We start from the raw sequence: 23,950 nt of genomic DNA on the forward strand, positions 1-23,950 counted from the left end.
CATTGGTAAAGGGGTGACAGGTTACACAGCTCCTTAAATGTCCTTCAATGGTCAATGTGTTCCAGACGTGAGGCTCTCACTGAGAAAACTGCTGATAGACTGAGGTGGTTGTGTTGATATTAAGTCTCTCTCATGAACCTCTAACAGGAAAGCTGCTGATAGACTGAGGTGGTTGTGTTGATATTCAGTCTCTCTCATGAAACTCTAACAGGTCAACACTGTACAATATATTCATCAAATACATTTATGTTGAATGTGTGTAGGACTGACTGACCCTCCTGCTAGATAGGGGTCCAGCTAGGTACCTAGTGGAGGACTGACTGACCCTCTTGCTAGAAGATCCACACTTCCAGGAGGCTGCAGAAGGAGAGAGGCTGTGTGGTTGGTCCTTCAGTAAGTTTATTGGTATTATAGTGGTCATGTTTGATTGACATTTTCTGTACATTTTTGGGAGCCTGAATTAAAGCAACAGACAGCAAGAACATGTTGAACCATCCTGTCTGTCTATTCTGCCTGGTCTCCCCACACCCAGGGGTTGACTACAACTGTTGATCTGAAGCAGTGAACAAAGACAGGGTCCAGCTCCACAAGAAGGTTGATCATCCTGGAACTAGACTCATTTCCTTTTCTCAACACCATGTCGATGAGGTCACGTGCCTTCTCTGCCCTCTCAGCTATCCCCTTTAGTGAGTCCTTTTCCTCACTTCCTTCAGACAGAGTGAGTTGTAATCCCATAAAGAATTGTCGTGTCTTTGGGGTACCATTAAACTGAAGACATGTTTATCAATTAACTCCCTGTAATTATTATCACGCGATTAAACTGATTAATCGTTTAATTGTAATTAACTAGGAGATCGGGGCACCAAGGAAAATATTCAGATTACAAAGTTATAATTTTCCTAATATAACTTTCCTATATTATAATATAGGCCGATTATCTTCTGGTTTAAATGGTGTATTTTACCTCGCGTCCAGTCTCATTCCAAACGTCGTAAATTGTTGTATCTGCACGAACCCAGTCTTTACTAAAATCATCCATACATCAATTGTCTTAAAATCATTTATTTACTACACTAAGTAATTAACAGAAAACATACAAACAGTAATTATCGTCACAAAGGATTGGTAGAGTAATGTGCCCTAATGGCTAACAGGCATGGCTGGTCTGTTAGACAATGGGTCATAAACGGTCAGCTGAGGAGGTACACAGAGTTCATTAATATTAACAATTGACAATTGAACGCTCACTCATTCGGGAACAATTGCAATCAATATATATTTACGATCAGTGTGTCGTCGGGATCCTTGTTGGAGCGTCGTTCTGATGGAGAGTTCTCTCTCTCTCTCTCTCTCTCTCTCTCTCTCTCTCTCTCTCGGTTAGAATGGATCTTTCAAAGCGACATTCATTAATGTCGTCATAGAATGGATGTTTCGTTGGTCTTCGCGTTCAATGATATAATTTACTTAGCTGCAGACTAATAATTAATATCAAAGACAGTTCTTATTCTGTCGGTATCAATAGTCTAAAAGTTAACCACGTGGTATGGTTCACTTTCAGTAGAGTACTTGGATGGTCAAACCTATGGGCCAACTCGCAATGGAGTGGAGGCCTGGTCTGGAGAAATGTAAATCAGGGTGGGTTTTATAGGTGACCCTAGAACAGGCTTGTCAAATGACGCCTGGTCCTGTCTGTGTCCCTGGGGGGTGTGCCGATGACTGAGTTAAGCTTGGTACAGAAATACAATTCTATCACATTAACATCAGTACATAGCATCTCAATGTATTACAAATAGCTTTATCCTTATTAATACATTTTATACAACCATGTGGATTCAAGTCTCAAGGCTGAGGCTATTATATAAACAGTTTTACGGTAATATGGCTATATTGTCTCTTCTGAGTATCACAAAATTGTACCAAGCGGACCAGTTCGTAGCTGGATTCTGCACCAATCTTTCATACCTTCTCCAGAACACAAATGTCGCTTGGCTCCCCAATTCTGTGAGTTGGAAGAATTTACTGTGTCTCTCTATGGGCCATGTGGCAAGAGATTCTCCTGGAATGTTAGTTTTTACAACCCTTTCACACAGGGCCTGGGTGGAGGGAGGTAGGTTGGGGGATGGTGCAAAGGGGGGGAGGGGGTCAACTGTCCTCCCTGTACTCAAAGAGGCCAACGTCATGACAGAATCTAAGGAAGGTCTTTGGTCAAGATGTCAACATGGTGGTGTGTATCTTTGACTAGCCTGACTATCAGCCTCCCCATCTGTATAGAACAAGAGATCATTCCAGTTCATTCCCTTAATTGTGTTTTCAAAATCGTTGTGGAAATTCTTTCACACAGAGACACTCGAAGTCAATCTGAAATGAATCATTGTTTATTGTCAGCGAGCTGGAGAGGTTCCAACCAATCAGGAGCTCTCCCTGGTCAGACCCAACTCAATGTACCATAGTACACATGTCAATCAGGATCTCTCCCTGGTCAGACCCAACTCAATGTACCATAGTACACATGTCAATCAGGATCTCTCCCTGGTCAGACCCAACTCAATGTACCATAGTACACATGTCAATCAGGATCTCTCCCTGATCAGACCCAACTCAATGTACCATAGAACACATGTCAATCAGGATCTCTCCCTGGTCAGACCCAACTCAATGTACCATAGTACACATGTCAATCAGGATCTCTCCCTGGTCAGACCCAGCAGTTGTCTTATAAACGGCTATACACAGACAAGTTATATTTGCATGATTTAGCATAATTAATAAATCATTACCGTTTTGTTCCATTCATGTGACCGACCAATACTGGTTCATAACATTTAACAGACCAACACTGGTTCATAACATTTAACAGACCAACACTGGTTCATTACATTTAACAGACCAATACTGGTTCATAACATTTAACAGACCAATACTGGTTCATAACATTTAACAGACCAATACTGGTTCATTACATTTAACAGACCAATACTGGTTCATAACATTTAACAGACCAATACTGGTTCATTACATTTAACAGACCAATACTGGTTCATAACATTTAACAGACCAATACTGGTTCATAACATTTAACAGACCAATACTGGTTCATAACATTTAACAGACCAATACTGGTTCATAACATTTAACAGACCAATACTGGTTCATAACATTTAACAGACCAATACTGGTTCATAACATTTAACAGACCAATACTGGTTCATAACATTTAACAGACCAATACTGGTTCATAACATTTAACAGACCAATACTGGTTCATAACATTTAACAGACCAATACTGGTTCATAACATTTGACAGACCAATACTGGTTCATAACATTTAACAGACCAATACTGGTTCATTACATTTAACAGACCAATACTGGTTCATAACATTTAACAGACCAATACTGGTTCATAGCATTTAACAGACCAATACTGGTTCATAGCATTTAACAGACCGACACCTCACCAGTCTTCTTCTCTCTAAGCTGAGACCTTGAAACTGAGATATCTCCTTCTCAAAATAACGTCTGGGCTTACTGCCAAATTACAGCTACTGATAGTGAGGATTTGTACAGTCAGCCACTTGATGAACACACAAATTAGTTTATAGAACAGCACATTAATAAAACACAGACATTTGTTAAAAGAATAGCACAAACATAAACATTTTCCTTACAATCATTTAAGTGTCTTTGTCCACAGACTAGGAGACAGGCCTCAGCATCTTCAGATTAGGTGAAGAAGTGTCTTTATCCACAGACTAAGAGACAGGCCTCAGCATCTTCAGATTAGGTGAAGAAGTGTCTTTGTCCACAGACTAGGAGACAGGCCTCAGCATCTTCAGATTAGGTGAAGAAGTGTCTTTGTCCACAGACTAGGAGACAGGCCTCAGCATCTTCAGATTAGGTGCTACAAGACAGAGGATGGAGGAGAAGGGAAGAGAGAGATCAGAAAGTATGGAGAAGAATGAGGAGTGAGATACACCTGAGATAATGATGTGATGATGGTCCTATGATACACCTGAGATAATGATGGTCCTATGATACACCTGAGATAATGATGTGATGATGGTCCTATGATACACCTGAGATAATGATGTGATGATGATCCTATGATACACCTGAGATAATGATGTGATGATGGTCCTATGATACACCTGAGATAATGATGTGATGATGGTCCTATGATACACCTGAGATAATGATGTGATGATGGTCCTATGATACACCTGAGATAATGATGTGATGATGGTCCTATGATACACCTGAGATAATGATGTGATGATTGTCCTATGATACACCTGAGATAATGATGTGATGATGGTCCTATGATACCCCTGAGATAATGATGTGATGATGGTCCTATGATACACCTGAGATAATGATGTGATGATTGTCCTATGATACACCTGAGATAATGATGTGATGATGGTCCTATGATAGAACTATAACAAGAGACATTTATTACAGACAGCAACACAAAAACATGCTTCCATTCTGAAAAATACTTTCTCATTGATCTGGGTAGCTATGTTTTTATTTGACCTATATTTAATCATTCCACATATTCAAGGGAGGGAGAAAAGAAAACGGTCTTACCTAGATTCACTCAAGTACTTAACAAGATGGTGTTCATGTTCAATGAGAGCTTTGAGACAAGCTCCCGTCACTTCTGGTCCTTTAGGGAGGACTGATCTCAGTAGTTCTCTCATTCGGTCCTGTTCTGTTGTTTCAGCTTTTATTCTGGAGTACTCTTCATCACCAATCATGCTCTTTGACCGCAGATCATCTGCTATTGGCATTGGGTTTTTGACTCCCTGAATGAGTATAGCCCTGTGATTCTGAAGAAACTCCTCAGCAGGAATCCCAATGAGTATTAATGCTGAAGGGGGGATCAATTAAATGAATATGTCTTTAGGGTGAACAGCAGCTGTTTCTACATCATGCAGTCTCTCCAGTTATCATTCCCCTGATAGTCATTTATTGAATAGAGCTGACTCCAGGGTTGTGGTCAATTCCAATTGAAGTCAGTCAATAAAAAATAAATAAAATTACTATTCTGTTTATTGAGAAGTCATTGAAAGTAGCTGCCCTTTTCCAGTTATTGAATTGGAATTTCTGTTCACTTGGATTTCTCTATTGTGTTACATAGTGGGATTAAAATGGATTTAGTTGTAATGTTTTGTCATCAATCTACTGAAAATAGTCTGTAATGTCAAAGTGGACATGTTCCCCATACATACAATATCTGGAAGTATTACATTTCAAGCACAGATTCAACTATATACAAAGACCAGGGATGTTTTTTAAGCCTCGTGAAGAAGGGCAGTGATTGGTAGATAACAATAACAAAATCAGACATTTAATAATTATGCTGTGGATTACATATTAAACCACCCAGACACATCAAAGATAGTCGTCCTTCTGAACTGAGTTGCAGGACAGGAAGGAAACTGCTCAGGGACGTCACCATCAGGACACTGGTGAATTTAAAACAGTTCCAGAGTTCAACGTCTGTGATGGGAGAAAACTGAGGATGGATCAACAACATTGTAGTGACTCCATAATAACGACTTAAATGACAGAGTGAAAAGAAGAATACAAATATACAGAATACAAATATTCCAAAACATGCATCTTATATGGAACAAGGTACTAAAGTAATACTGTTAAAAACATCTACAAAGGAAGACACTTTTTGGCCTAAATGCAAAGCCTCATGTTTGGGGCAAATCCAACACATCACTGAGTAACTGCCTCCTTATTTTCAAGCATGGTGGTGGCTGCATCATGGTATGGGAATGCTTGTCATCAGCAAATACTGGGGAGTTTTTCAGGATAAAAATAAATGGAATGGAGCTAAGAATAGGCAAAATCCTATAGGAAAACCTGCTTCAGTCTGCTTTCCACCAGACACTGGGAGAGGAATTCACCTTTCAACAGAACAATAACCTACATAACAAGGCCAAATCTACACTTGAGCTGCTTACCAAGAAGACATTGAATGTTCCTGAGTGGCCAAGTTACAGTTCTGACTTAAATCTGCTTGTAAATCTATGGAAAGACTTAAATGGCTGTCTAGCCATGATCTCCAACATCTTGACAGAGCTTGAAGAATTATGAAAATAATAATGGGCTAATATTGTACAATCCAGGTGTGGAAAGCTCTTAGAGACTTACCCAAGAAGACTTCCAGCTGTAATCGCTGCCAAAGGTGTTTCTAAGTATTGACTCGGGGGGCTGAATACTTATGGAACGACTATTTTAGGTATTTCATTTCTATCAATCTAAATATATATATTCTTTGACATTTGAGTATTTTGTGTAGATTGTCGTCAAGAAATGACAATGAAATCCCTTTTAATCCCACTGTTAAACAAAATGTGACGCAGATAAGGCTCTGTATTTATGTCTGAATGTTTTATATCATTACACCCCACTGAACATGACTCATGAAGACCTTCATCACCCCACTGAACATGACTCATGAAGACCTTCATCACCCCACTAAACATGACTCATGAAGACCTTCATCACCCCACTGAACATGACTCATGAAGACCTTCATCACCCCACTGAACATGACTCATGAAGACCTTCATCACCCCACTGAACATGACTCATGAAGACCTTCATCACCCCACTGAACATGACTCATGAAGACCTTCATCACCCCACTGAACACGACTCATGAAGACCTTCATCACCCCACTAAACATGACTCATGAAGACCTTCATCACCCCACTGAACATGACTCATGAAGACCTTCATCACCCCACTGAACATGACTCATGAAGACCTTCATCACCCCACTGAACATGAATCATGAAGACCTTCATCACCCCACTGAACACGACTCATGAAGACCTTCATCACCCCACTAAACATGACTCATGAAGACCTTCATCACCCCATTAAACATGAATCATGAAGACCTTCATCACCCCACTGAACATGACTCATGAAGACCTTCATCACCCCACTGAACATGACTCATGAAGACCTTCATCACCCCACTGAACATGACTCATGAAGACCTTCATCACCCCACTGAACATGACTCATGAAGACCTTCATCACCCCACTGAACATGACTCATGAAGACCTTCATCACCCCACTGAACATGACTCATGAAGACCTTCATCACCCCACTGAACATGACTCATGAAGACCTTCATCACCCCACTGAACATGACTCATGAAGACCTTCATCACCCCACTGAACATGACTCATGAAGACCTTCATCACCCCACTGAACATGACTCATGAAGACCTTCATCACCCCACTGAACACGACTCATGAAGACCTTCATCACCCCACTGAACATGACTCATGAAGACCTTCATCACCCCACTGAACATGACTCATGAAGACCTTCATCAGTGTCCTTCATCACAACTTGAAGAGATGTTAGCTCTGTAACCCGTTTTATAAACCTCATCCACAAAAACAAACTTACTTGTTGGATGAGAGTCTTTGCTGTATAGATCTGAAAGACAAACAATAGAAAATATCAAACATTTGAATAGCATCTGTTAGAAAAGGACATTGATGATTGACATACTGTTCATGTACAGTATTTCTTACCTTTTGATACCACTGATTTCCATACTGTCCTCTCATCTTCCCCGATTAATTCCATCTCAATGTCAACCCCTGTGTTTCCCATAATCATCTGACAACAGCTTGGTGTGGTGTCTGCAGGTAACAGCTGAATCTTCTGTAGGAGGCCATATGGTGCAACGATTGAGACAACAGACAGAGAGAGAAAGAAAGAAATAGTGAAATAGAATGATATTCCAGTTATTCATATACAATATGACAGATTCATGTCCTCAGCCTGCTAAAACTGCACCTCTGGATTGATGGAAGTGGAATGGGGATTCTTGAATGCAAACAAACTGTTCAGCTTTAAGGGCCCGTTTGGACTTGACAGGACGAATTCTGAAAATCCTTTGGACACCTGATTTTTCTCCTGTTCCCGAACAGCCTACAAAATGAGCAATGTAGTAGTCAGTCAGAACAATGTAGTCTCGTAATTCACACAACATGCAATCCATTTTTGTCAACAACAAAACATGTGTAGACTATTGTTCTACTATCCCTATTTTACCAGGATATTATTTTAAAGGTGTACAAGTTGACTGAGAAGAGATTTCCTTTTTACAGCAATGACCTGGGGAAGAGTTACAGGGAAGAGGAGAGGGGATTAATGAGCCAATTGGAAGCTGGGGATGATTAGGTAGCCATGATGGTATGAGGGCCAGATAGATAGGGAATTTAGCCAGGACACCGGGTTAACACCCCTACTCTTACGATAAGTGCCATGGGATCTTTAGTGACCATGGAGAGGACACCCGTTTAACGTCCCATCTGAAAGACAGCACCCTACACAGGGAAATGTCCCTTTCACTGCCCAGGGGCATTGGGTTCTCCTTCGACCAGAGGGAGGAGTGCTGTCTACTGGCTCTTCAAATGAATGAGACAGGAATAGATTTCTCACAGAGCTGCATGTTGTCTTTGTAATCTAGAGATTTTCAACAAACTATCAGCTTTCCTTCAGTAAGTTTCAACATACTGTTGTCACTTCAATGATAGTGCCTCACCTCTTTCTGACTGGAGTTTCTGAGGAGCAGGTACAGCCTTGAAATGACTGTTGACCTTTTTACTGCCATATAGAGGACCACGTCACAGTGGACATCTACGTTCAAAGACAGTAATCTCAGTATAACAGAGATAGCTGAGAACTTGGGATGGAGAATCTTAGCATGGAATCTGGTGACCTCATGCACTTCCTCTAAAGACACTCCATGTTCCTCTACATGAAGAATCTTCATCTCATTCCTCAGGGAAGGGTTGGTCCCTGAACAACACAATAAAAAGGAGACAGAAAGACAAATATTGTATTATTCATCCAACTAAAACACAAAGAATATGCAGTACCAGATCACAGTAAACTCAAACTCCCAGAATAGTTCATTCATTAATTCAGGAAGTGAAAGTCAGTTACATGGAAATGTCTTTCTGAATACTATTTCTATATGGTTTTACCTAAACAGACAAAGTGTGGCAGATGAACTTCCTCCAGTTCACCTAACTCCATAGTGATGTCCAGCAATGGACCACCTTGTGTGTACTGCATGTCTTTCAGAAGTTGACTGTAGGGTTCCCAGTTCCTGAAGTGATACTTCAGAATGACATCTCTCTCACACAGCCAGCGGAGCCCAGACACTGTGCACTCATAACTCCCTTTGGGTGTCCTGTGTCTGAGGGCAACAACAAGATATGGTAGAGAGGGTCAATGGTCAAATGGAGAGGTTGGATTAGAAGACTATTCCCAAAGGTAATGGGGAAATACACTAGCAAGTGGAATGAAATGTTAAAAGTAGTTATTTTACCTGAACATTGTCACTCCCTGGACAGTGGAAGTCAAGGGTTCAATCTGAAGCCAGTGTGTGGAGTCCTGAACAAGGACAAGCATGTCAGTAATACATATGGGGCCTGTTTCCTGGACACAGATTGAGTCTAGTGCTGGACTAAAAAGCATGCTCAATGGAAGTTTCAATAGAAAATTATTTACGGTCCAGGACTAGACTTAATCTGTGTCTGGGAAACTGGCCCATTAACCAAAGTAACTAATCTAATGTATTTATTCAATGTTACATGGAATGCTGGTGATTTATCAATTAAACTGTCTAATGACAAAATATGACAACAGCTAAAATCCTGCATGACTACAAGCAGAACACAGGACTGTCTATATCCCAGTATGAATGGTTGGTCAGTACACACCTGGCTTTGAGACTGTGCCTGACTCCTGCAGGTATGTAAAAGTAAGAATTGACATTATTACTTACCTCAACATGTTCACAAGTCTTGCAGCTCGGAGGAATCCCTGAAGTTAAAAGTAGTTCTTATTTAAAATGGGCAATCTCATGGAATAATGAATGAATAATTATTAAATAGACTTGTAATAAAAATGAATATAAGTGATCAACAGTCTCAGAATGTACACTCATTAGCATACCATAATCTGACATTAGTGTTATATTAATTAATGTTTGTGGAAGCAGGATACATCGTTCTGGTCCATGTTTTGTAGATGTTGGGGGCCTGATTTCTGGTAGATCCTAGGATGAGAGCTTAAAGGTAGAGTCAGCTAAATGATTTTGTACGAGCAGCATCACAGATATTGTGATGAGCAAGATGCCTGACTTCTCTCTCACACAGTCACACACAGTATCTGCCCATGTGCAAGGGTTCTCTTCACTCTCTTACAGAGTGGTAGTCACGGGACCAAAACAGCAGATACATTTTGCCTTGCTCTTAGTTGTTGTAGAAATTGACCCACTATGCTGTTTACTTTGCTGAATCTACCTTTAAGTTTTTTTGACCAAATAGATCATGATTGTGTTCCTTGCCTGGGACTATAATGAACGCTTTTATCGTATTTTGATTTTAAAACAATTATCAGGTAACACTCACATTTCTCAGGTCCAGGCTTGATACAACTATCTCCACCATGGTCTCTGGTGTTCTCAGGTCCAGGCTTGATCCAACTCTCTCCACCATGGTCTCTGGTGTTCTCAGGTCCAGGCTTGATACAACTCTCTCCACCTTGGTCTCTGGTGTTCTCAGGTCCAGGCTTGCTCCAACTCTCTCCACCTTGGTCTCTGGTGTTCTCAGGTCCAGGCTTGATACAACACTCTCCACCATGATCTCTGGTGTTGGTAAAGCAGAAGGATAGTTAGTGATTAAACTAAATACAACTTACAAAGGCTTGATACAGCATACATACAGTCTGTCTGTCGGTCCAACAGAACACATTAAAACACACCACTACTACTAATCTAACTGTCTGTAGGTCCAACAGAACACATTAAAACACACCACTACTACTAATCAAACTACTACTAATCTAAGCCCGTAGAAACACATTGAATAACACATGGAAGACAGTCAAAAAATAAATCATAAGACAAGGTTTTGAAGTGTCTGTCCTACATGTAGGAGATATAAGAAATCTTTGGAAATATGTTTTACACATAGTGACTAACCCCTTTTTTAGGGTTAGGCACAACACTACCTTCAAATGGAGAACACCATCGTGTTCGTGAGAATCTCCCCTTTCCATTGTGGGGTCAAATTAATTTGTAGCCAAACCGATTCGGACGCTACAAACAGAAGTTGGCACATCGACGGTTCTGACTTCAGATGAGTCCCCTGACAAAACACCCTAGCTCTGCCACCTTTCACATGGATGCGGTGGATTGAAACACAGATATATCTATCTTTAACTGACGGATGTGTCACACCCTGATCTGTTTCACCTGTCCTTGTGATTGTCTCCACCCCTCCAGGTGTCGCCCATCTTCCCATCATCCCCTGTGTATTTATACCTGTGTTCTCTGTTTGTCCGTTGCCAGTTTGTCTTGTTTGTCAAGTCAACCAGCGTTTTTGTTCTCAGCTCCTGCTTTTCCCAGTCTCTCATTTTCTCGCCCTTCTGGTTTTGACCCTGCCTGTCTTGACAACTTAGCCCGCCTGCCTGACCACTCTGGCTGTACCTGACCCTGACCCTGAGCCTGCCGACCTGTACCTTTGTCCTACCTCTGGTTTACTGACCCCTGCCTGCCTTGAGCTGTCTATTGCCTGCCCCTGTTGGAATATTAAACCATTGTTAATTTGATGTGTCTGCATCTGGTCTTACCTTGATACCTGGTAGGATGATTGATGAGGATTTTGTTATTATGTTACCTAGATTGATTGCTATATGACTCACCTTTGATTGTGTTGATCATCTATTTGACACAGAGTCACTGAAGAGGAGGAAACCTCAAATCCAAACCCAGGATAGAGGGGTTCAGTGAATCTGGTGTGTTCTGTGTAAAGGTGTGTCAGTGTACCAGAGGAGGACACACTATAGAAGGACAAAGTACCAGCTGACCAGTCCAGATACACTCCAACTCTGTTAGGATCAGGATCAGAGATGGATCTTCTGACACTGACTCCAGGATGGTAAAAGTCATAACCACTATCAGAGCAGAATAAACACCAGGACTTCCTATTGAGTCCAATCCAACTGTCATCCTCATCTCCCTTCCTCTTCATTCCTTTGTACACCACACCAATGTAAATCTGGTCACCATCATTCTCCACCTCCCAGTAATAACGACATCCAGATCCAGATAAGCCTTCTCTACAGAGAACTTGGAAAAGACAATCAAATCTGTCTGGATGGTCTTCATAATGCTGCTTCTCTGCCACCCATGTCACCTTCCTGTTCCCCTCAGAGAGTACCAGGTGTGGGTTTACTGTATTTGGGTCCAGGGTGAGATGACAGGCATCTGTAGACAAAAGGAGAGTTTAATCAAACCACTTCTTCATATAAAATGTTGTTTTGTAGTTACAGTGCAAGTATTGATTAGTTACTATGATACTATAGTTCTGAATATACAGTTAATTAGGATTAAAGACACTTACATTTCCTCAGCCCTGATTTCAGCCTGCACTCTCCACCATGATCCACACTGTAGGAGAAACAGGTTATTGACTGACAAAAACCTAATAAAGCAGTCAACATTTAAACCATATTGTTTTGTTCTGGTGCACTATCCAAGTTCATTACTAGAGACATACAGGTATTCTATCCTACCTACTGCATACAGAACAGAGTACAATTCGTTACTAGAGACATACAGGTATTCTATCCTACCTACTGCATACAGAACAGAGTACAATTCATTACTAGAGACATACAGGTATTATATCCTACCTACTGCATACAGAACAGAGTACAATTCATTATTAGAGACATACAGGTATTCTATCCTACCTACTGCATACAGAACAGAGTACAATTAATTACTAGAGACATACAGGTATTCTATCCTACCTACTGCATACAGAATGGAATACAATTCATTACTAGAGACATACAGGTATTCTATCCTACCTACTGCATACAGAACGGAATACAATTCATTACCAGAGACATACAAGTATTATATCCTTCCTACTACATACAGAACGGAGACATACAGGTATTCTATCCTTCCTACTGCTTACAGAACGGAGGCATACAGGTATTCTATCCTTCCTACTGCATACAGAACGGAATACAATTCATTACTAGAGACATACAGGTATTCTATCCTACCTACTACATACAGAACGGAGTACATTTCCAACAGGATATCAGAGATGCAGAAGAAGAGTATTCATGTGGTGATGATGTATGCTGTGTTGGAGTGCTAAACCTGCTGAGTAAACTTCCCCTTAATTCTACCATCATGTCCTCATGTTACTGAACCTACTCCACTACATACAGTGGCAAGAAAAAGTATTTGAACCCTTTGGAGTTACCTGGATTTCTGCATAAATTGGTCATCAAATTTAGACAAAAATAGACAAACACAGTCTGCTTAAACTAATAACACACAAACAATTATACGTTTTCATGTATTTATTGAACACACCATTGTCACGATGTGGCCCTTTTGGGGTGTATATCGTGGCTCCCCTCTTACTCTCTCTCCCACATCAGGTTTTACAACGGTCATAAATTCCTGCTAGAAACTCTCTCTCTTCGCTGCCATGGAGTATGGAGTAAGAGAGCCCATGGAGACCAAAGAACTTTAGAAACTCCTAATCCTCAAAATGGGAGAATTAAACAATATTTCCATTTTTGAGAATGTGGGAATGCTCCATGGACACTTAAGGGACAGTCATGTCGCGTGTGTTTCATTTGGTGATCTCATGAAGGACAGGAAACACACATAACTATATCTCTTAATTAAAAAGTGTACATTTCCCAGCTGTCAGGTTTACTTCTGAATGTTGTACAAGATGAATTAATAAGTATAAGAATACTTTGGAAAGATAACAATGTGATTTAGTCTTCTAAATGAGAATTGGTTGTTTTACGGTAATTTATTCAGTCAGTAGCCACGCCCAGGTGGGTACAAACATGATGAGACCCGCCCCTTTTCTACTCAAGTATAAAAGCCCCCCGTGACGCAATTCACACCAGACCATGCAAACCACAGTGTAAGCTAATGTTGCAAATGGTCAAATTTTCTACGATCAAAACATGGCAGATGATGCTGGTTAAATTACAACTCTACCAGAGGATAGACAATATGGAGCTAACGCTACATGTTGAAATGGTTAACTTCTTTGGGATAGGGGGCAGTATTTTCACGTCCGGATAAAAAACGTACCCGATTTAATCTGGTTACTACTCTTGCCCAGAAACTAGAATATGCATATAATTATTAGCTTTGGATAGAAAACACCCTAAAGTTTCTAAAACTGTTTGAATGGTGTCTGTGAGTATAACAGAACTCATATGGCAGGCCAAAACCTGAGAAGATTCCATACAGGAAGTGCCCTGTCTGACAATTTGTTGTCCTTCAGTTGCATCTCTATCAAAAATACAGAATTTGTGCTGTAACGTGACATTTTCTAAGGCTTCAATTGGCTCTCTAAAGCCGCCAAAAAGTGGAATGGGGTGTCTGCTGTCTCTGGGCGAAGAACAGCAGGAGAATTTGTGAGTGGTCAGCCTGGGGACAGTGACACTGGAGACCCTTCGGATAGTGACCTGAACGCACGAACAAAACGGAGCTATTTGAATATAACTATGGATTATTTGGAACCAAAACAACATTTGTTGTTGAAGTAGAAGTCCTGGGAGTGCATTCTGACGAAGAACAGCAAAGGTAATCCAATTTTTATAATAGTAATTCTGAGTTTAGGTTGTCCCAAACTTGGTGGGTGTCAAATTAGCTAGCCGTGATGGCCGAGCTATGTACTCAGAATATTGCAAAATGTGCTTTCGCCGAAAAGCTATTTTAAAATCGGACATAGCGATTGCATAAAGGAGTTCTGTATCTATAATTCTTAAAATAATTGTTATGTATTTTGTCAACGTTTATCGTGAGTAATTTAGTAAATTCACCGGAAGTTTTCGGTGGGTATGCTAGTTCTGAACATCACATGCTAATGTAAAAAGCTGGTTTTTGATATAAATATGAACTTGATTGAACAAAACATGCATGTATTGTATAACATAAGGACCTAGGAGTGTCATCTGATGAAGATCATCAAAGGTTAGTGCTGCATTTAGCTGTGTTTTGGGTATTTGTGATGCATGCTAGTTGCTTGGAAATGGCTGTGTGTTTTTTTGTGTCTATGTACTCTCCTAACATAATCTATTGTTTTGCTTTCGCTGTAAAGCCTTTTGGAAATTGGACAACGTGGTTCGATTCAGGAGAAGTGTATCTATAAAATGATGTAAAATAGTCCTATGTTTGAGAACTTTGAATTATGACATTTTGTGGTTTTAAATTTGGCGCTCTGATTTGTCACTGGCTGTTGAATAGTGTGGAACGATTTCGTCCCACCTCGCCTAGAGAGGTTAAGAACTACAACTCTATAGGCCACGGAGACCATACAGCTGTAGTTTTGGCTGAACAGTTGGAAAATGGTTCAACTCTGAGACTATCGATTGGATTTAATAACTGGTTGACACTCCTTTGGCAGCAATAACCTCAAACCAAATGTTTTCTGTCATTGCGGATCAGACCTGCACAATGGTCAGGAGGAATTTTGGAGCATTCCTCTTTACAAACTGTCTAAGTTCAGCAATATTCTTGGGATGTCTGGTGTGAACCGGACTCTTGAGGTCATGCCACAGCATCTCAATCGGGTTGAGATCAGGACTCTGATTTACTTCTGTGTTTTGGGTCATTGCCCGGTTGCATCACCAAACTTCTGTTGAGCTTAAATTGGCGGACAGATAGCCTTCCTGCAAAATGTCTTGATCAACGGAAAAATGAATTCCCAAATTTATGATAGCAAGCTGTCCAGGTCATGAGGCAGCAAAGCAGACCCAAACCATGAGGCTCCCTCCACCATACTTTCCAGGTTTTGATGTTGGTGTCCTGTGCCTTTTTTCTCCACACATAGTGTTGTGTGTTCCTTCCTTCCAAACAACTCAACTTTAGTTTCACCTATCCACAGAATATTTAGCCAGAGGCGCTGTGGAACATTCAGGTGCTCTTTTGCGAACTTCACATGTGTAGTAATGTTTTTTTTGGTCAGCAGTGGCTTCTTCCGTGGTGTCCTCCCATAAACACAGTTCTTGTTTAGTGTTTTACGTATCGTAGACTCGTCAACAGAGATGTTAGCATGTTCCAGAGATTTCTATAAGTCTTTAGCTGACACTCTAGGATTCTTCTTAACCTCATTGAGCATTCTGTGCTGTGCTCTTGCAGTCATCTTTGCAGGACAGCCACTCCTAGGGAGAGTGGTAACAGTGCTGAACTTTCTCCATTTATAGACAATTTGTCTTACCGTGGACTGATGAACATCAAGGTTTTCAGAGATACTTTTGTAACCCTTTCCAGCTTTATGCAAGTCAACAATTCTTAATCTTAGGTCTTCTGAGATCTATTTTGTTCGAGGCATGGTTCACATCAGGCAATGCTTCTTGTGAATAGCAAACTCACATTTTGTGAGGCTTTTTTATAGGGCAAGGCAGCTCTAACCAACATCCCCAATCTCGTCTCATTGATTGGACTCCAGGTTAGCCAACTAATGAAAAGTCATTAGCCTAGGGGTTCACATACTTTTTCCAATCTACACTGTGAATGGTTAAATGATGTATTCAATATAGACAAGAATAATTTGTGTGTTATTAGTTTAAGCACACTATATTTGTCTATTGTTGTGACTTAGATGAAGATCAGATCAAATTTGACGACCAATTGATGCAGAAATCCAGAAAATTCCAAAGGGTTCACATCATTGGTATTGTACCTGTATGACACGACCGCTGCTCACACCATTAGGACATCTACTCTGACTTACTTCAGCTTCATCAGTTTATATGTGGGATCCACCAGAGCAGCTGAAAGCAGTACCCCTGCAGAGTCTCCTGGGTGATTGTAGCTCAGGTCCAGCTCTTTCAGGTGGGAGGGGTTTGACCTCAGAGCTGAAGACAGAGCAGCACAGCCCTCCTCTGTGACCAGACAGCCAGACAGCCTACAGAGAGACACAACAGCTGACTAGGTTGGTGTATTGGTGTCAATCATCTTGTAGGACCAATACATTTGTCCATGACACAAACATTGTGATGAAATATTCGATTTTCAGAGTATTTGTTTTACTAAGATCAGTACCGACCTGACTGAAACAGCTGTACTTACCCCAGTGTGTGTTTACAGTCTGGATCCTCCAGTCCAGCAGACAGCAGTGTAACTCAGCTCAGTACCGACCTGACTGAAACAGCTGTACTTACCCCAGTGTGTGTAGTTTATAGTCTGGATCCTCCAGTCCAGCAGACAGCAGTGTAACTCCTGAGTCCTGCAGGTCATTGTCTCTCAGCTCCAGTTGTTTCAGTTGTGAGTTGGGTGAACTCAGGACTGAGGCCAGATCTGAACAGCAACCCTCTGTCAGACCACACTGACCTAGACTAGAGGGCAGAAGAACACATAATTAACACATGTTTAAAACATCCACATAATAACTCATACTGAAGATATTTAACTCACACTAGTGTCTGTATGTTGCAGAGTGGACTGCTTAGTCCATCACAGAGCAGCTTCACTCCTCTGTCTCCCAGGTCATTGTAGCTGAGGTCCAGTTCTCTTACGGGGGAGTTTGGTGTCTGCAGAACTGAGGCCAGAGTCTCACAGGATTCATACGTGAGGTTACAGCCAGACAGTCTGAAGAGAGGAAATATGGTGATACACCGTTGCTAACACAGTCTAGACCTCTGCAGCCAGAATAACAGCAAAGTACACTGAACAAAACAATATAAACTCAACATGCAACCACTTCAAAGATTGAACTGAGTTACAGTTCATAAGGAAATCAACTAATTGAAATTAATTCAGTAGGCCCTAATCTATGGATTTCACATGACTGGGAATACAGATATGCATCTGTTGGTCACAGATACCTTTTTTTTAAAGTAGGAGCGTGGATCAGAAAACCAGTCAGTATCTGGTGTGACCACCATTTGCCTCATGCAGCGCGACACATCTCCTTTCGTATAGAGTTGATCAGGCTGTTTATTGTGGCCTGTGGAATGTTCTCCCACTCCTCTTCAATGGCTGTGCGAAGTTGCTGGATATCGGCGGGAACTGGAACACGCTGTCGTACACTTTCGATCCAGAGCATCCCAAACATGCTCAATGGGTGACATGTCTGGTGAGTATGCAGGACATGAGAGAACTGGGAAATGTTTTAGCTTCCAGGAATTGTGTACAGATCCAATATGGGGCTGTGCATTATCATGCTGAAACATGAGGTGATGGCGGCAGATGAATGGCACGACAATAGGCCTCAGGATCTCGTCACTGTATCTCTGTGCTTTTCAAATTGCCATTAATAAAATGCAATTGTGTTCATTGTCCGTAGCTTATTCCTGTCCATACCATAACCCTCCTGCCACCATGGGGCACTCGGTTCACAAAGTTGACATCAGCAAACCTAAAACGACGTTGGATGCGGCTTATGGTAGAGAAATAAACATTGAGTTCTCTGGAAACAGCTCTGGTGGACATTCTTGCAGTCACCATGCCAATTGCATGCTCCCTCAAAAGCGTCATGTCTGCAACAGTAGTCATCAAATGCTCTGAAAAAAAAATTCTCTGCAAAAAACAAATAAATTGCTAGCTAGCTAGCTACGTCTTTCTTCGCTGGACCTGTGTTTACAATGTATCCAATTTACTTCGCTGGATCTGTGTTTACAATGTATCCAATTTGGGTTTTGCTTTCTGTAACTTTGTTGCATGTTCTCTCTGCATGTATAGGTGCTAATCACATCATCATATCTTTTCCAACTGTCTCGTTATCTGTTTTGATTGTGCATTCTAGAATGCCCTTCTAGCCAATCAGAAATGAGCCTTCAACAATGCTGAGGAATAACTCATGTTAAAAACATACCAACTCACTCAAGATATTTAACCTTTGTGTGGTGCCTCCAGTAATGTGGCCGGGGAAAGCCACTGTTTTGAGCATCAGCCACACCCCACAACCAGCATTGTAGGCTGCAGCAAGCTAGGCTGCAGGGCTATATCCACACCTGAGACCACTTAGCCTCGTTATGCTGCAACGCACCTGGGACATTTAAGGTGTTGCTTTAGTTCAGCAAGAGAGAGCTTCTGGCTGGATATTGTGGGTCTCCACAGGAAAACAAGCCGGACTGCAAGTGAAACTGGGTAGCAGCCTAGCTAGTTTTCATTAAAGTTAAGTCTAACTCTAGGTTCAGATCATTAGAGCCTTTTGTTTTCAGTTACAGCTTGAGAACCTTTGTGATTCTATTATTTAGAATAAATATGCCAGCAGGTTTAATCTCCTATGTCTTAGACTGATATTGTTCCATCCTGCTAGCCACACCAAAAGAGTCGTTACATTTGTTTAATACATTTATCACATGTTATGTATACGTTAAAATAATTTTAACATTCATAATAACTATGAATAAATAAACAACAAAGAAACAGTGGATACTAAAGATAGTTAACTCACACTAGTGTTTGTATGTTGCAGAGTGGACTGGTTAGTCCAACACAGAGCAGCTCCAGTCCTCTGTCTTCCAGGTCATTGTAGCTGAGGTCCAGTTCTCTCAGAGGGCAGTTTGGTGTCTGGTGAATTGAGGCCAGAGTCTCACAGGATTTATATGTCAGTTTACAGCCATCCAGTCTGGAGAGAGGAGATAATCTGTTAGATATACAAATCCTCCAGAATAACGATACTGTAAACATCAACTCAATAACAGAACTTACAGTGCTCTCTTGCAGGTTTTCACTACCGGCATTAACCTCTGATAACCTTTCTCTGATGTGTTGTATCTCTTCAGTTTAAACTTCTCCAGCACCTCCTCTGACATCAGTAACAGGTAGGCCAGGGCTGAACATTGGTCAGGTTTTAGTTTTATTTCTGAAAGAGTTCCTGAATGCAGGGAGGTCTGCATGTCTTCAACTAGAGAGTTGGCACCAAGTTCATTCAGACAGTGGAACAAGTTGATGATCCTTTCTGGTGAGGATTCCCTTTCGATGTTGTCTGAAAGGTATCTGACTGTTCTCTCAACTGTTTCGTCATTGGTCTGTGTTGTACTTCCTGTCTGTGTCAGAAGGCCTCGTAACAGATTCTGACTGGACTCCAGTGAGAGACCCAGAAGGAAGCGGAGGAACAAGTCCAGGTGTCCATTCTCACTCTTCAAGGCCTGGTCCACTGCTCTCCTGTGTAAGTCAGACAACTGGATTGACTCCTTCTCTTCATCATCACCAGTAGGGGAGAAAACATTTTCCTTCTTGTCCAGACATGATTCTATAGCATGCACTGCTGCTAGAAACTCCTGAATGCTCAGATGCACAAAGCTGTAGACCTTGTCTTGGTACAGGCCAGATTCTTCTTTAAAGATCTCTGTACACAATGCTGAGTACTCTGATGCCTCTGTGACATCAAGGCCACACTTTCTCAGGTCCTCCTCATAGAAGATCAGGTTGCCCTTCTGCAGCTGTTGGAAAGCCAGCTTTGCCAGTTTCAGGATCATCTCTTTGTCTGACTGAGACAGTTCCTTTGGGTTTGTCTCTGTGGCTATGTTGTACTTCCTGTTCTTCAGAATTATTTGGATGAATATGAAGTGTGAGTACATCTGGGTCAGAGTTTTGGGGACTTCATCCTTCTCTGCCTCTTTCAGTATCATCTCAAGCACAGTGGCTGATATCCAACAGAAGACTGGTATGTGGCACATGATGTGGAGGCTCCTTGATGTCTTCATGTGTTTGATGATTTCATTGGCCAGATTCTGATCTGGGATTTTCTTCCTGAAGTATTCCTCCTTCTGTGGATCATTGAACCCTCGTACCTCTGTCACCTGGTCAATACACTCAGGAGGGATCTGATTGGCTGCTGCAGGCCGTGAGGTTATCCAGAGGAGAGCAGAGGGAAGCAGATTCCCCTTGATAAGATTTGTCAGCAGCACATCCACTGAGGTTGGCTTCGTGACATCACAGCACTTCTCATTGTTTTTGAAGTCTAGAGGAAGTCGACACTCATCCAGACCATCAAAAATGAAAACTATTTTTGTTTCACCATCTTCAATGCTGTCAATCTCTTTCAGCTCTGACAAGTAGTGGGAAATATGTTGCATCAGACTGTATTGGTCCTTTTTCAGGTTCAGATCACGGAAAGGAAGAGGAAACATGAAATGAACGTCCTGATTTGCTTTTCCCTCTGCCCAGTCAAGGATGACCTTCTGCACAGAGACTGTTTTTCCAACACCAGCGATTCCTTTTGTCAGCACAGTTCTGATATGTTTATCTTGTCCAGGTAAAGGCTTGAAGATGTCGTTGCATTTGATTGGTGTCTCTTGTGTGGTTTGATTCTTGGATGCCATCTCTATCTGTCTAACCTCATGTTCATTATTGAGCCCTCCACTTCCACCCTCTGTGATGTAGAGCTCTGTGTAGATGTCCTTGAAAAGACTTTGGTTTCCATGGTGTCCAATTCCTTCAGATATGTGTTGATACTTGTGTTTCAGTTTAGCCTTAATGTCTTGTTGGACTGTCAGTAGAGTTTGACCTGTAGGAAAACAATGAGAGTTGGGACTCATAAGTTTGTGTGTGTGTTTTATAAGGGCTTTTGTACCGTTCTTTGTAATATTGTATGAAACACAGTCTTACTTCTTCTGTCCAGAAGGTTGTCTGTGATCTTTAATACATCCTCACTGTCCAAACTCTCCACTTCCTTATTGTCATCTGGTAATGGTTCCTGGCTGAAAGCAGGTGGCTGATCACTCTTCATTGATAGCAGGCTGGTTGTAGGGGACTCTGCTCTGGGCTTCTGAACACTGAACAAAACAGGGAGACAGATCACCTCATCAATATCTCATCAATACCTCATCTACTTCCTTTTAACAACTGTATAATGGAACATCTATAAGTCCTGATGTTTCTTTATAAAGATACAGTTTTAAGTGAATGATGTAGACCAACATTTTATGTCATTTGGGAACACTTTTCTCTTAGTTTTATATCATTAAGAGAACTGTATATTTTACATTGAATCACTTACCTCATAGAACTGGTGTCTTGAGTCATTTTGGAGGCAGTGGTCTCCTCCTCTCTCTCCCCAGAGAGACTCGTTTTAGAGGCAGTGGTCTCCTCCTCTCTCTCCCCAGAGAGACTCGTTTTAGAGGCAGTGGTCCCCTCCTCTCGTCTCCCCAGAGAGACTCGTTTTAGAGGCAGTGGCCCCCCTCTCCCCTGCCTGGGCGGGTCCCCTCCTCCGTCGAGGCAGGGCCCCCCCCCCGAGAGGCTCATTTTAGATGTAAGTCACAGCTCACTCAGCTACAATAAGAAATAACAGAACAGTCAATATTTCTGAACATTGTTGAAGAACCATTCAGACAACACATTTACTGTCTGAGGTCAAAGACTTAAATCAGACTTCATATTGTATTCAAACATACACAGTCCAATATGTTATTCATTTGATTTGACTTGGATCCCCATTTGCTGACATTTGTCAACATCTGTTGTCCCCAACTCAACCACTAGATGGAGCTGTAGACCTACAGCTCTACTCCATCTAGCCACAACCGTAGAAACATAAACAAACCATCTATGGAGACAAATCATCAGTATCATAACACCGGAATGCAACATCCATCCACTTATATCAGTACATCTGTAACAGTCTAAACATTACAAACCTTCTATTAGATCAAATAAGCCTCACGTAACTCCACACTCTCATAGAACTTGTTCTCAACTGGCCTACCTGGTTAAATAAAGGTGAAATAAAATAAAAGACAGATTTTGGGCAGAGTAAATCCTCTCACTTCGCCTCTTCCTCTCTGTCCCAACTGACCTCAGAAACTTCTACAGACATGTATCAGAGAGGAAGAGGCGAAGCGAGAGGTTTTACTCAGCGCAAACTCTGTCCACGAAAATAAGCCCACGATGTGAGGAGTTTTTGTATGGAGGTCAGTGAGAGTTTGTCGAATTTGGTCAACAAAAAATGGAATTACTAAATTGCTACGTGAGGCTTATTTGATCTAATAGAAGTTCCGTAATGGTTAGGTTGTTACGAGGGAAAATACTTTATATTGGAGTTGTGCCTGTTGTCATAGAGATGGAGGATTCATCATGGATATAATCTGTTTTAGAACGGACATTGTGCTTGAGGCCTTCCACCATTTTAAAATAGTCAACTGAGTGGGAATTCCTATGAGTTGGGAGCAATCAGCCAATGAATAAGAAAATGTACTACTTTAAAATGGAGATATCGTCAATGGCTCTGCCTATGCTGTCACAGAGGCTATAATGGCTCAGATATAAAAATCAGTCCCTTCATCTCTATGGCCTGTTGTTCACACGCATATCTGCCCTCTCATTGGCTAGATGGTCCCACCAGATCTCACCTCCTCCCGCCTGCCTTCCATCTTTGAGGACATGCATTTCCATTGTTAGAGCGGTCACTTGAGTATCTTCTCAATATAATAGACAATCTTTGCTTGCATGCAGGAACATTGGTACATTGTGGGAGGCAACCTGTCTGTCTAGGGAGACTAGTGATGAACAAGTTAGGCCTATTTGAAACATCACCATCTCCTGGCAGCATTTACCAGACAATGTATAGAAGGGAAAAATAACAGAACATAATTTATGATAGTTTTTATTTAATTTTTGTTTTGGAATCAATGATTATAGTTTTAGTTTTTCAAACGATTTTCTTAATTATTTTAGTTTCAGATTTGGTAACATAATTACTAGTTTTAATCATTTAATAATGAATGAATACAAATGAATATCAGTTTATCCTGCACATGTTGCCATGGGGCCATGTTGCCATGTAGAAATTTCATAACTCATTTCCTGCAATTCAAAGAAAACATTTTCAGTTTTACAGCTAATTCTACACATGTTGCCATAGAGTGGAGGC

General features: G+C 41.2%; 2 protein-coding genes and 1 long non-coding RNA gene across 3 annotated transcripts in view; all 3 read right to left on the minus strand.

Moving 5' to 3' along the window:
• The window catches only part of LOC123744238 (uncharacterized), a 51,781-nt gene that overhangs the window by 25,124 nt on the left and 2,707 nt on the right, over window positions 1-23,950 (minus strand). The window lies entirely within an intron of this gene.
• Window positions 1,047-9,582, minus strand: LOC106597344 (NACHT, LRR and PYD domains-containing protein 1 homolog). The gene is made up of 8 exons (XM_082978257.1): window positions 9,394-9,582; window positions 9,047-9,261; window positions 8,602-8,858; window positions 7,851-7,985; window positions 7,583-7,715; window positions 7,455-7,484; window positions 4,591-4,873; window positions 1,047-3,901 (listed from the first exon to the last, which is right to left on the minus strand). Exons 1-8 carry the CDS (start codon window positions 9,540-9,542, stop codon window positions 3,895-3,897), a joined length of 1,209 nt encoding a protein of 402 aa, XP_082834383.1. The 5' UTR covers window positions 9,543-9,582; the 3' UTR covers window positions 1,047-3,894.
• LOC106597690 (protein NLRC3) lies at window positions 10,126-22,247 on the minus strand. The gene is made up of 10 exons (XM_082978168.1): window positions 22,082-22,247; window positions 19,789-21,857; window positions 19,532-19,705; window positions 17,548-17,721; window positions 17,295-17,468; window positions 16,865-17,038; window positions 12,476-12,522; window positions 11,775-12,339; window positions 10,481-10,716; window positions 10,126-10,154 (listed from the first exon to the last, which is right to left on the minus strand). The coding sequence occupies exons 2-10, from the start codon at window positions 21,618-21,620 to the stop codon at window positions 10,126-10,128; spliced, it is 3,405 nt and encodes a 1,134-aa protein (XP_082834294.1). The 5' UTR covers window positions 21,621-21,857; window positions 22,082-22,247.

This window comes from Salmo salar, chromosome 08, assembly GCF_965601325.2.
Source record: "Salmo salar chromosome 08, fSalSal1, whole genome shotgun sequence".
In the NCBI taxonomy this organism is placed as follows: domain Eukaryota; kingdom Metazoa; phylum Chordata; class Actinopteri; order Salmoniformes; family Salmonidae; genus Salmo; species Salmo salar.

Coding starts and splice junctions, on each gene's coding strand:
- LOC106597344 (XM_082978257.1), bottom strand. CDS start 9,542: ATGCTTTTTAGTCCAGCACTAGACTCAATCTGTGTCCAGGAAACAGGC. Junction 7,716..7,850: donor CCACTTCCATCAATCCAGAG/GTGCAGTTTTAG, acceptor GGCCTCCTACAG/AAGATTCAGCTGTTACCTGC. Junction 7,485..7,582: donor GAAATCAGTGGTATCAAAAG/GTAAGAAATACT, acceptor TTTGTCTTTCAG/ATCTATACAGCAAAGACTCT.
- LOC106597690 (XM_082978168.1), bottom strand. CDS start 21,620: ATGAGTCCCAACTCTCATTGTTTTCCTACAGGTCAAACTCTACTGACA. Junction 19,706..19,788: donor AAAACCTGCAAGAGAGCACT/GTAAGTTCTGTT, acceptor TCCTCTCTCCAG/ACTGGATGGCTGTAAACTGA. Junction 12,523..16,864: donor TATAAACTGATGAAGCTGAA/GTAAGTCAGAGT, acceptor TTTCTCCTACAG/TGTGGATCATGGTGGAGAGT.